The 12,719-nt window shown below is 40.8% G+C and overlaps 1 protein-coding gene across 3 annotated transcripts; it reads right to left on the bottom strand.

The window, feature by feature from the left end:
- Positions 1–7,078: 7,078 nt before the first annotated feature.
- On the bottom strand, positions 7,079–12,502 carry LOC309703970 (C-type mannose receptor 2-like). Of its 3 annotated transcripts, none has more exons than XM_082528912.1 (5): positions 12,021–12,502; positions 10,278–10,318; positions 9,487–9,876; positions 8,995–9,345; positions 7,079–8,508 (listed from the first exon to the last, which is right to left on the bottom strand). In XM_082528912.1, exons 1-5 carry the CDS (start codon positions 12,194–12,196, stop codon positions 8,165–8,167), a joined length of 1,302 nt encoding a protein of 433 aa, XP_082385038.1. In that variant the 5' UTR covers positions 12,197–12,502; the 3' UTR covers positions 7,079–8,164. The 3 variants fall into 3 exon arrangements, with proteins under 3 accessions (XP_082385038.1, XP_082385039.1, XP_082385040.1); XM_082528913.1 differs by lacking the exon at positions 12,021–12,502 and adding an exon at positions 10,695–10,734 and having other exon boundaries at positions 10,278–10,387; XM_082528914.1 differs by lacking the exon at positions 12,021–12,502 and adding an exon at positions 10,695–10,734.
- Positions 12,503–12,719: the final 217 nt, after the last annotated feature.

The following is a 12,719-nucleotide window of genomic DNA, read 5'->3' as shown; positions in this document are numbered from 1 at the left end:
AAAGTTGAAAATAATTGAAGGTAATGAGGGAGGATGCAATTCTAAAGACAAAGCACAAAGGACACATAGCTAATAAAATGAAAGAGAGAAAATCTAAAAAGGGAAACGTCTAACGCAGAAAGTAAAATGTGATAAAAACAAAAGGACTTTGGAGAGGAGACTGATCCATGAAAAATGGTAGAAACAAAAGGTAAAAAATCAACACTACTACCAAATGCAGCTATAATCATATAACAATACCAAAATCCAACTTCGTAGTTCAAAACTAACAATGAATACTGTGAGGAGAAATTGTAGAAGGCAAAGGAACTCAGACTCAAGATATCTTTTACATGTGCACACATGGACGATCCCCCCCCTCATCGCCCGATCCATCCTGCAGCAACGTGTGCAGGACAGATGTGACAGAGAGGAAAGACCGCCCAGGGCATCCAAAATGTCCTTTATTTATACTTAAAGCAAGTTTCCACAGCAGTAGGAGTGGCATGTATGGAACTGATAATTTTCCTTAAAAGGAGAAACTGTTCGCTTGTCAGCTGAAACAGGAGATAACTTGGTATGTGTAGAAATGCAGACATTCCCATAAAAGGAGAGAAAGAGAGGGAGAGCGCCAGTCTGTCTGTTTAAAACCGGATGTCACCGCATTCCTCTTACACATATGGCTTCAATCTCTCTTCCTGTGTTGGCTCCAATTCACAACCTCTTCTTCCTTTAAATGAAGCTACAACTAAGCATAATCACAAAATTAAAAATCTTTCATCAAATACCAATGAAAGCCAAATAAAAACAGATATCATTACAGCAAAGTGTTGCAGCTTTAAGGCAGGGATGACTCCGGGAGTTGCTTTCTCACTGCATATGCTTTATTTCACAAGCAGATCCATGACAAAAACTTACAGCAGCTTCTCTCCAACTCCTAGCCCTTGGCTGCGGTGGAAAAAGAAACGACTCCAATCCCTTTCAAGGAACATATGTACAAAAAAGTTTTCCTGACACACCAATGGGGCGTTCAATGCCATCTTGTAAATATGAGTACTCTGGCAGAATAACAGTTCAAATGAAAAATACACCAGAACAAACAAGCAAACAAAAAAGATGTGTGGGGTACCTTTGAACCAATGAACAAAGTATAACAATTTATACTTTTTAACATAACCCGACCCCGTCAATATGTGTATCTCTCACAAAAGCTTAAAATGAAAACTATGTTTATATGGTCTTATTTATGATGGTATCATGATGAGGTTTCATGTATTTTTCTCTTTGTATAGCTGCAAATAAACTGTAGCTGAAAGTGCATTTAGAAGAAATGTAACTGTTCCTTTTACATGTGGATTACATTTAGGGACCAGTTGATCAAATCCATAATTCCTCATTTAGGTTTTAGAGGACTGTGATACAGTGTTCCAGGGAAAAGTAATACAAAAAACACGAGACTAGACAAGGAGATAAGAGGCTAAGCAGGGAAGCTAAGGGAGAGGAGGAGGAGGAGGAGAGGAGAAAAGTGCGACTGCCTTCGTCAAGAGCAAGAGACGAAGCAATGTTGAATATTATTACACAGGAAATAAACAACTGCACGTAAAATAATCACACCGTGACACCTCTGCCTTTCTAAATGGAGGGACAGTAACTGCGTGTGTGTGTAAGTGTGTAAAACCTGCAAATAGTCATAGTAACAGTATTTTGTCTCTATCTGCCATTCTGCAATTCATCTCATGTAAACAACGTGGCGCACAGCGTGACGTGAAAAAAGGCACATACCTTGGACGTTGCGTGATAAACTCTGTGTTCCTAATTGAAGGAAAAAATGTCCATCCCGGTTTTCCCTCCAAGGCACGAGCGATAAGCAGAGTTCTGTCCTTTCCTTCTAAGATTCCTAATTATTTAAAGTAACACTCAGGTATGCCATTCAGCGTGTTAGTACGAGCTCGGGAGCAGCTTGGGAGAACAAGAAAACAGAGACTGCTTTAGGTTGCCTTCCCAATCGACTCAAAGGTTTATTAAGTATACAACAGCTTATATAGAGAAAAAAAGGTTCGTGTGTCAGCAAGTTCCGGTACAGACCAAATAAGGAAACGTCTTCCTGCCTTGTGAGCAAAGAAGTATCCTGTGTGTAGTTTATCAGTTCAGCTACAATTTATGATCATCCCAGCAAAATACACTCCTAGACATAGAATACAGAGTTCTTTCATTAGTGAATTCTGAAACAAACCACCTGGCCTTTAACGAGCCTTTTTCTAAGAGATAAAGAAAAAGGGAGGATGGGAGTAAGGAAGTGGTCTCGTCTCTGTGGTGTTTTCGACCTTGGGGTACCAGCCTGTGAGTCTTACACATCAATTCTTGGGTCAGAGAGAAAGAGAAAAACAACTATTAAATGGGCCTTATTGAGTAACTCTTTTCTGTATAATATCACAATAAAACAATATCCTGTAAATGCTACCATGGTATCAAAATATCACAATACTCGTTATTAAGATATTCATTGTGTGTACTCATGTTGTACAGTGTTTAACTGCATTATGGTTACTGTGGTTTAACAGAGACAGTATTTTAGTTGCCACCACAAGGAGGCACTGTTTCATTGTAAGAGCACGGATGCTGCGTCATCACGCCCCTAAAAAAAAAAAAAAGTAGACCACAACGAAAATGGCACCCATGAGAAAAGTTTTGCCGCGTGTTGATGAGGAATAAAGTTCCCAAAATATTAAGGACATTTTTGCCTCCGTCGTCATTTTCCTTCGAGTTGATCGCTGTCGATGCTGCAATACTCAACAGTTTATGGGCCCAGGGCCGACTCGAAGAAGAGTTTTTTCTCATGAAGATCCGGAGCCACAACGGATAGCGGGCTAACGGCTAAATAGCAACATGGATCAACGCGGAGCAAGCAGGCTGCCTCGACTCATGTTTGACGGAGATGAGACCAGATATGAACTTTGGGAAACTAAGGTGCTTGGATATTTGCACTTGTTGGGATTAAAAGCCACTGTTCTGAAGGAACCGAACAGTGAGGCTGAAGTAGCAGCAGACGGTAAGAAGAACGCTGACGCTTACGCCGAGTTAATCCAATTTTTGGACGATAAAAGCCTCTCACTGATTATGAGAGATGCCCCTGATAATGGGAGAAGAGCATTAGAAATATTAAGGGACTACTACGCTGAGAAGGGGAAGCCCCGAATCATCAACCTGTACACCATCACTTCAGAAAAAGAGGGAAGAGACTGTCACAGACTATGTCATTAGAGCAGAGGCCGCCATTACAGCACTGCGCAATGCGGGTGAGACTTTAGGTGATGGATTATTGATTGCTATGGTTTTAAAAGGACTACCTGAAAGTTTTAAGCCATTTGCAATACACGTTACTCACGATAAAGACGATATGACATTTGCCGAGTTCAAAACAAAGCTACGGAGTTTCGAAGACACTGAAAAGTCAAGCGCTTCGGGGTGTAGCGACAACGTAATGAAAACAGGAGGAAGCACCGGGCGTGAGCACACGAGATCCAGCGCACAATGCAGATACAAGAGCGATGTGGACATTGTGTGTTTCAAGTGTGGACTAAAAGGCCACCGAGCAAGTGTGCAGATGGAGGACGTGGTGCAGTCATTGCAAAAGCAGCACACACAGTGATACCACATGTAGACATAAAGACAAACAAGATGGCGCGCGGAAGGTCGCAGATGAGAGCGGCAACGGATCCAAAGCAGAAACGCCAGATTATGCCTTCAGGATTAAGGGCGTAGACATCAAAGTCCAGCAGTCAGCATACAGCATTGAGGAGAAAGGCCTGTTGGTGGACACTGGGGCTACCTCACACATCATTAACAGCATCGCCAAGTTCAAGAGCTTCGACGACGCGTTCAGACCGGAGTCACACAGCGTAGAACTGGCAGACGGTACCCAGTGCAGAAGCGTCGCCCAACAGAGGGGGGACGCAGAGGTGTTCCTGATTGACAGTACAGGCCAGCGACGCAAAGCAACGCTGAAAGATGCGCTGTTTATTCCATCATACCCCCAGAACATATTCTCTGTAAAGTCAGCTATTGCATTAGGAGCAACAGTCACCTTTAAACAAGGGCAGGACATGTTGACCCACAAAGACGGTACTAACTTTAACATTCATGTGTATGGCAAGTTGTACTATTTGCAGACTGAAGTTGAGGGTAATGATAAGTGTAACACCTGTCACAACATACAGGCATGGCATGAGATATTAGGTCATTGCAACTATGAAGATGTAGCAAGATTGCAAGGTGTGGTTAACGGTATGCAGATTAAGGGGAGAACCGATAGACCTGAAAAGGAATGTGAAGTGTGTATCCAGGGAAAGTTTGCACAAACCCGAAACAGAGATCCTAATACAAGAGCAAAGGCTCCTTTACAAATGGTACACACAGATTTAGCAGGTCCGATAGCCACTGAATCTATTGATGGGTACAAATATGTCCAGTCATTCACTGATAATTATTCAAACTCAGTGTTTGTATATTTCCTGAAGACGAAAACTGATACAGTGCAGGCAACAGAGAAATTTCTAGCGGCTGTTGCACCATATGGCAATGTAAAATGCATTAGATCAGACAATGGGACAGAGTTCACATGCAGAGATTTCCAAACCCTGTTAAGGAAAAATGGCATTAAGCATGAGATATCAGCCCCGTACTCACCCCATCAGAACGGTACAGCCGAGAGGGGGTGGCGTACTCTTTTCGAGATGGGCAAGTGCATGCTAATTGAGAGTCAGCTACCGAAATTGTGGCGCCCTGAGTATTTTGAGCATTAAGAACAAGTCTCAGATGTGTTCCTTATGTGTTCGTGCCCACCCCCCATCATCTTTTTTTGCTATTTGTTGTGACAATAGTTTGCATCATAACACAGAGTGAAAAGCTCATTTGCTCCCACCTGATGTGATGTTAGGGCGATATTTAGTTTCGCCAGTAGATGGCAGTGGCGGCTCAGCCAAACAGGTAACTGGCAAAATAATCCTTCACAAAAGTAACGCAGGCCAGTTATTACAATGGAAGCCGCCAGTAACGAATAAGGGAGTTGTTTCACGTTATCTGTGGGTAATGCTAATAACATTTGTGCGCTAGCTAAGTCATGTTAGCCTCCTGCATTAATCTCTGTAACCGTGTTGTTCCATCAGTAAGGTGAAAGGAAACTGTTAGCTGGTTTCAGTTAAAGTTATGGGAAATGGACCAGCCAGTACATGTTATGTTGTCTATTGTTTACTGGTCATTTTCTCTGTGTGTTAAGGGCTGATTAATACATGGCCAGTGGGAGACTGCGGCACCCACGGTGTGGGACGGAGAGATTTCGCAGGTCTTTCCTCCCCACTGCTGTCAGACTCCACAACAAAGACTTTAACTGAACAAACACACACATCCACACATGTGCAATAACACTAAGTGCAATAATCTTTTCTGGCATCGTTGTATTTTTACTCAGTTGTATATAGCATTCGTATTCTATTTTTATCTTATTGTATATTTTTATTCTATTTTATTCTACTGTATATAGTATATTATTTTATTCTATTCTGTACAGTTGTGTACTGTATTTATTCTTATTGTATTCTAATTTTTGCGTCATAACTTTTGCACTGTCCACTTCCTGCTGTGACAAAACAAATTTCCCACGTGTGGGACTAATAAAGGTTATCTTATCTTATTACACGTAATGCTACAAAAGTAACGCAGGCCAGTTATTACAATGGAAGCCGCCAGTAACACTGAATTGTTTTGCTGTGTTTCAGCGCAATAAATCTTCATGTGCACCTGAATGAACCCTGTCGTCCTTCAGTGTGTAACAAAATGCCTATGGAACTATGCCATTCAAACTGCTGCTGTAACACGGAACAGATGCTTTAATAAGCGAACAGGGAAAACACCCTGGACATTAAATATCATTTTGTAAGGAACATTGTAAATGAAGAGAAAATGTGTCTGTTATATTGCACCACTGAATAAATGGTTGCAGATGTTATGACCAAACCTGTTTCTAAGCTAAAACTTGCTAAGTTTGCTAACGTTATGTTTGGTGCTTAAAAGAAAAAAGAGAGAAAAAGAAAAAAGGAAGTGTGGTTGAGATTGTACAACTGTTTATCGTTTATTGTACAACTTTTCTTTAGATTCCAGCAACCTGAGTACAAGAGGGGGTGTTAAGATATTCATTGTGTGTACTCATGTTGTACAGTGTTTAACTGCATTATGGTTACTGTGGTTTAACAGAGACAGTATTTTAGTTGTCACCACAAGGAGGCACTGTTTCATTGTAAGAGCACGGATGCTGCGTCATCACGCCCCTAAAAAAAAAAAGTAGACCACAACGAAAATGGCACCCATGAGAAAAGTTTTGCCGCGTGTTGATGAGGAATAAAGTTCCCAAAATATTAAGGACATTTTTGCCTCCGTCATTTTCCTTCGAGTTGATCGCTGTCGATGCTGCAATACTCAACACTCGTCCACACGTAAACGCAAAAAAAGAGTTTCAAAAATCTCAGTTTTCGGTGATTCGAAACACGGTTTACGTGTGGACGAAACAGCTGCGTTTTTCAAAAATACCCGTGTAGGTGCGTAAAAGAGTTAGTAGTTTATTTTATTACTACCTGTAATTTATTGCAGATTACTTGTATTTGCTTAATTGTTTACTAAATGTTTGAGGTGTGAAAAAAACCGCAATGGAGCAAAATATGTGTGTGTGTGGTTGGAGGATGTGTTTGTGCGCGCGAACATTTTTCTTGTAAAACAAAGGGGGGCCCAGCAAAAAAAAAAAAGTTTGGGAACCGCTGATCTAAGTGCATGATGATAATGCTTGACATGTGACACTCAGAGGTTTAGGCTTCAAATTTCCTCATGATGTACACAAAGGAAATCATTCAAATTTCATCAGGCACAGATGAGTGGGTCTCTTCTGCCCTATCTTGGACTGTAAGGACATTTTTAATTGCAAGTTGGAGACTGATCACTTGGATAATGCCAAGAGTTCTCAGGTCAATGAAGCAGTTTTTGAGAATATGACTTTTTTTTCATTAGGGTCGAACTATAAAGAATTTCCTGTATAAATAAATGTACCAAGAACTCTTGTAAGGAGTGTAGACTGTTACACTTGCAACTGAGTATTTATTTATAATGACAGACAGATCATCGGTTTGCAGCATGTCACTTTAAACAGGAGATCATTATGACAAAAAGTAGTTACATGGTTTTTGTGACAGTTTACAATATAAATGATAGGTTTGTAGCATAAACCTATTCGCTGGAACGTTAAGGACAATTTAATTACACAGCAAAGCAAGACACGAGTAGGCAAAGTTCTTCATGTTTCTCGTGCACAGGAGAGAACCGGACAAACGCCGTTCCTTCGCTTGACCCCAGTTGTTCTCGCCCGCTCCCCCGTAACACTGCTCTTTTATTGAGGTTACATGAATATGCATAGGTTCATTAACATATGACGTCTACATACAAACAAAGAGTACCTTGCCTGTGTGTGTGTGCGTGTGTGTGTGTGTGTGTGTGTGACCCCATAAAGACTTCCCTAACCCTGCTGGTCTGGAAGTCCAGCAGTTCATTTAAACAAAAGGCACTTAGACTAAAACAGATATAGCTACATTTATCCTACCGTAAAACAATAAGACAAGGTACGACCTCTCCCATGCTCCCAGAGTGCTCTGGAATGCACACAAAGTTTGCAGACTATTAAGGATCAAACCTCTACCAATCTAAACTAATTATAAAACTCTAAGCATATATGACAATCAACAATACAAATCTAACAATAAATGCTCTGGTTTGTTGGATTAGATTTTAATATTTAGAAATATTATCATTAAGACCAGTTTATAAGTGTAAGTGCACAAAGACAAAAATATTGCAAAGATAAAAAATAAACAGCAAATATGAAAACCAAAACTAACATCGTTTCTGACATCCAACAACAAAAGTGCAACAATGGAGTAATGAAGCAATAATAAAGAAAGTAAGTAAATATGATATCACTGAATCAGGCAGTCAAAAGGAAACTATATTTACTTTAGTGAATATCAGATATTGCCAATTTTTTGCTGGTTACAACAATGTTTGTTTGTTTTTTTTGTTTGTTGTTTTTCTATTAGTTGAACTTTTGCCAGTAAAAAAAAAAAAGAGCCAGTGACACACATCAGAAATCTTATTTAAAACAAACAAAATTATATGTCTCATTGTCTCTCTGACTGACCCACTCATACTGTCCTCCACTCTGCATGCCCACAGCCCTGCCACAATCCTCAGTCTTTCCCTCTCTGCTCCACTTCTCATAGCAGACCAGCTTGTCATTGACCCAGAACCACAGATCCAGAGTGCAGGAGTAGCGCAGGCCGAGCCAGACAAAAGGACTCGAGGCATTCTTGGCTTTGTCTTGGACCCATCCCTGCTCTTGAAGGTTAGTGATGGAGACCAGTCCCCTGTGAGACTCTCTGCAGTAATCCAAGGCCTCCTCCCAGGTCTTGTTTTCTTTGATCAGGATCAGTTTATCTGCCATAAAGAAAAAACAACACATTCAGTTGAATCTAGTGAGCTGTAAACATGAGAAACTCTCTGTGCTGTTTATTTTGTTCCAATTAAAAAAAAAAAAACCTAGAAAAAGCGTGTGTGTTACTCTGCCCTCAGTAGAAACCAGTATAATAACAATAATGAACTTTGTGCAGACAGGTCGACAACATCCTGAAATATTTATGTGTTTTTAAACTATTAGGAATCCAAAACAACTTCTCTCCATATTTACAGACAACAGAGACTTTAAAACGTTGGTTGAACCTACCAGTAGCTCAAAGTTATCCCACAGATATTTAAAGTCATCTGACTGTCAACTAAGTGTGTTCATGTTTATGAGATTAATTCAGCAAACATGCAGATGTAGGAGGAGGAAAACTATACAACATGTTCAGCTGGATCTTGTCAGTGATTCCAGTGATCCTCCCTTTAGAGAAACCAGTCAGACACATGTTGATAAAAACTCACCATCATAACAGAAGAAGGGTTTTTCTTTGTCACATTCATCAGAGCTCCATTTTCCTGATCTGTTTAACAGAGTCATAGCACATTTCTTGTTGCTTTGTTCATCATTGAATAACTCCATATCCCAGTATCTGAAAGAGGAATTACTTCCATCTGACCACCTCCAGCTGTCTCTGAACAGACCGACCCATGCGCCAAAGGTATAGTTGTTAAACAGAGCCTTCATTTCTTCTCCATCTACCTGATCGAGTCCACTGGCCAAGTCAGTGTAAATTGATCTGCAGTAGCTCTGAGCCTGTGTCCAGTTCTTCTTCTCCTCAATCAAATAAAATTTTTTATTGTCTTTCTTCTTTTCTGTGAAACAAACAGAAAAACACACAAAGACATCCCCCAATAATTTGTTTGTCTTTTTTCTCAATTTACAATTATGTGATTCAATTATATTTTTATATCATGATTTTATAATATTATTTAATATTATGTACATCTCCTCACCATCATAGCAGATGAACCACATAGTAATGTCACATGAAACATCTACCAGCTTTTTATCTCCATTATCGTATCTTTTCCTCCCACAGTTCCCAGGCGGTTCTTTATCAGTAGAAGTTCTTCCATTCAGATTCCAGCTGCTGTTATTATGAATGTATTCCACTCCTGGCAGAGACCAATGCCACATCCTGTTTCCACCTGTGTTGTTCAGTCCAATCCAGGCTTCTCCTTGATTCTGTGCGGAGTTACGGAGTCTGCTCATGTCTGTCATGTCAAACACTTTGGCCAGGTCTGTATATTTCTCTCTGCAGTATCTCTGTGCTTCATACCAGCTCTTGTTTTCTGCAATAAAGTGGTACTCATACAGGCAGCATGTAAAGAAGCAACACTGACCTGAAATACAGAAATATGATAAACAAAAAAGTCACATTAGCAAATCAAACATAAGGTTGAAACTGTCACATAAATGAGACTGACTGCAGTGATTGTGCACATATGAGAAGACTGAGTGAATCTAAGCTAAAGTCCTTTATTTGCCCCTTTCATACATACAATAGGTCCAGGTACATTGGAAATCTTATGCAGAACTGAGAGTAACAGTCAAATAAGTACAAATACACACATACATATAAGGTATAAAACAAAGTGCCTGCAGAGGTATTATATAAGATTTTTTTTAAAACAGAAATTTAAAAAAAAAACATGTCAAGTAGTAATCAGTAGTAATTAAGTAGTAATCTACAGTCATTTTATTTAAATTAAAAACCGTATATTTGACTAAACAATCCACTTACCCATCAGAATAAGCAGATACAGACTCCACTGCATCTTTGATCTGACAGATGAAAGTGATGTTTTATTACTCAAGGAAACAAAGATTTGAACAGAACTTCTTCGATGCACACTTTACGTCAGGAAAGAAAAGATGGATTAAACAGAAAGCTAGATAAAGAAAAATAGTGTGAACATTATGAACCAGAACAGAAATGAATTCATTTTTAATAATTCAGCAGCTCATGGAGAAGGTAATGAAACCATTAATGTTACTCATCTTGGAAGTTCTTGTTATTTTAAGCTCACAAGTCTTTTCAGTAAAAGTTGTGCAAGATAAAAGTTTCTTTTTTGTAACACATCACAAATTATTTTAAATATTCTCTACACATCACCTCTGTATCACAATCATGAAATGATATTACAGTTTTTAAACTTACATGTGATAATTTCTTCTCTATCCGACGTGTTCATGAAGACAGCTCTCAGGTAAATATTGAAACACAGTATAGAGAGCTCTTTTTGTCCTGGTCAGGATTTGAATATTAAAATAAAAGTCTGACTTTCCCTCTGAATGAATGATCCACTGATGTGAGGGATTTTTATATTCCAGTTATGAAAGATGTCATTTACATTATGAGAAAGAGAGACAGAGACAGATTCATCATGTGCTTGGTGATATGATGCAGGACTGTTGGATTACCAGGATAAAGTTTCTGCTTCCTACATTTGAGTCATTTTAATAAATTTGACTATTAAGGCACACCGAGTAGCTAACTCTACTTCTGCTCTCGCTCATAAACAAATTCTGTGCTGTGAGTGGGATCCAAACATCATGCTCAGTGAAATGATGTCTATTTTTGTGTAAGGCATACAGACTTTAACACGTGACCATCAGGCAGTGTCATAGAGGCTGAGATCTCTCGGCTCAACTCTGGCCAGAAGTGAAGTGAAAAGATGTTTTATCTCTGTTGTGGGCCGTGCTATCCTCTATGCTGTTGCATGCTGGGGCAGCTGGTTGAGGGTCAGAGATGCCAACAGACTAAATTAACTGATCCACAAGGCCGATAAAGTTGTGGGGATGGAGCTGGACTCCATTAAGGTGGTGTCTGACAGGCAGATGTTGTCCAAGAAAAAGACAATGTTGGATAATACCTCCCACCCACTCCATGACGCACTGGCTAGTCACAGGAGCACATTCAGTGAGAGACTGAGATTACCAAAAAGCACCACAGAACGACACAGGAAATCATTCCTGCCTGTGGCCATCTCCCTGTACAACTCCTCCATCTAACACACTGTAAACACTGCAATAGTTACACCCTGGCCACTTTCTCATTACTTTCATTGCATTACATCCTGCAACACCTCGACCGCCCGGGAACTTATGCCAGGGTCCTGTTTGTGGACTTTAGTTCGGCTTTTAACACCATCGTGCCTGAACTTCTCTCCTCCAAACTCTCCCAGCTCAGCATGTCACCAGCTACCTGTCAGTGGATCACCAGCTTCCTGACAGATAGAAAGCAACAAGTGAGGCTGGGGGAGATCACCTCTGAAACTCGGTCCCTCAGTATTGGTGCCCCTCAAGGATGTGTCCTCTCACCACTACTCTTCTCCCTCTACACTAACTGTCATGAATCGCTGTGCGGCAGGCAGGAGTTGGACCCAAAAGGCAGGCACTCAGGCACAAAGTTTAAACACAAAGAACTCAGCTTTATTCGCTGGCAGGAGAAAGTCAAACAAAGCAAACTAAACTGGAAACTCACAAACTAAACCCACAGAGAGACACAGGGAGATCCACACAGCATGAGGGACGACGCGACACTGACTCAGAGAAACACAGGGTTAAAATACACTGGGAAGTAACGAGGGGAATGAGACACAGAAGGAGGGCACAGCTGGGAGAAATCAGGACTGACGAGACAAGCAAAGCAGGACACATTCACATAAGACACGGACCTTCAAGGTAAAACAGGAAGTATCACACAGAGACGCAAACTTGACACAGTGGAGACAGCAACTAAGAAACACAGAGACATAAACCATAAGGCAGAGGACTCTAAGAACCGAGAGACACAGAGGGGAACTCAAACATGCAGACACAGACTTACACAGAACAGAGGGGACACAGAGAAACATGAAGGGCAAGGGATCGAAACTAGAAACCATAGAATAACTCACACAAGTACAATAATACAAACATCACAAGGAACTAAAAATGCTGGGTCAGGAGACCCAGGACCGTGACAGTACCCCCCCTAGTAAGGGCTGGCTCCAGACAGCCCAAAACCAGAAAAACAAAACCAAACAGAAAACAACCCAGGGCGGGCGGCGGGGGTCCAGGACGGAGGGCTCGGAACAGAAAACAAAAGCAGAGCACAGCAAACACCGGGCAGTTCAGGGGGCCGACCATGCGGACGGCAACGGCGGCGGGGAAACAGTTCAGGGGGCCGGCCGCGCGGAAG

The sequence above is a fragment of the Aulonocara stuartgranti genome, assembly GCF_965226115.1.
Source record: "Aulonocara stuartgranti genome assembly, chromosome: 3".
NCBI classification, from domain to species: domain Eukaryota; kingdom Metazoa; phylum Chordata; class Actinopteri; order Cichliformes; family Cichlidae; genus Aulonocara; species Aulonocara stuartgranti.
This window is presented reverse-complemented; position numbering and strand designations above follow the sequence as displayed.

Coding starts and splice junctions, on each gene's coding strand:
- LOC309703970 (XM_082528912.1), bottom strand. CDS start 12,196: ATGTGTCCTGCTTTGCTTGTCTCGTCAGTCCTGATTTCTCCCAGCTGT. Junction 9,877..10,277: donor GTATCTGCTTATTCTGATGG/GTAAGTGGATTG, acceptor TCTGTATTTCAG/GTCAGTGTTGCTTCTTTACA. Junction 9,346..9,486: donor GTGGTTCATCTGCTATGATG/GTGAGGAGATGT, acceptor TTTGTTTCACAG/AAAAGAAGAAAGACAATAAA.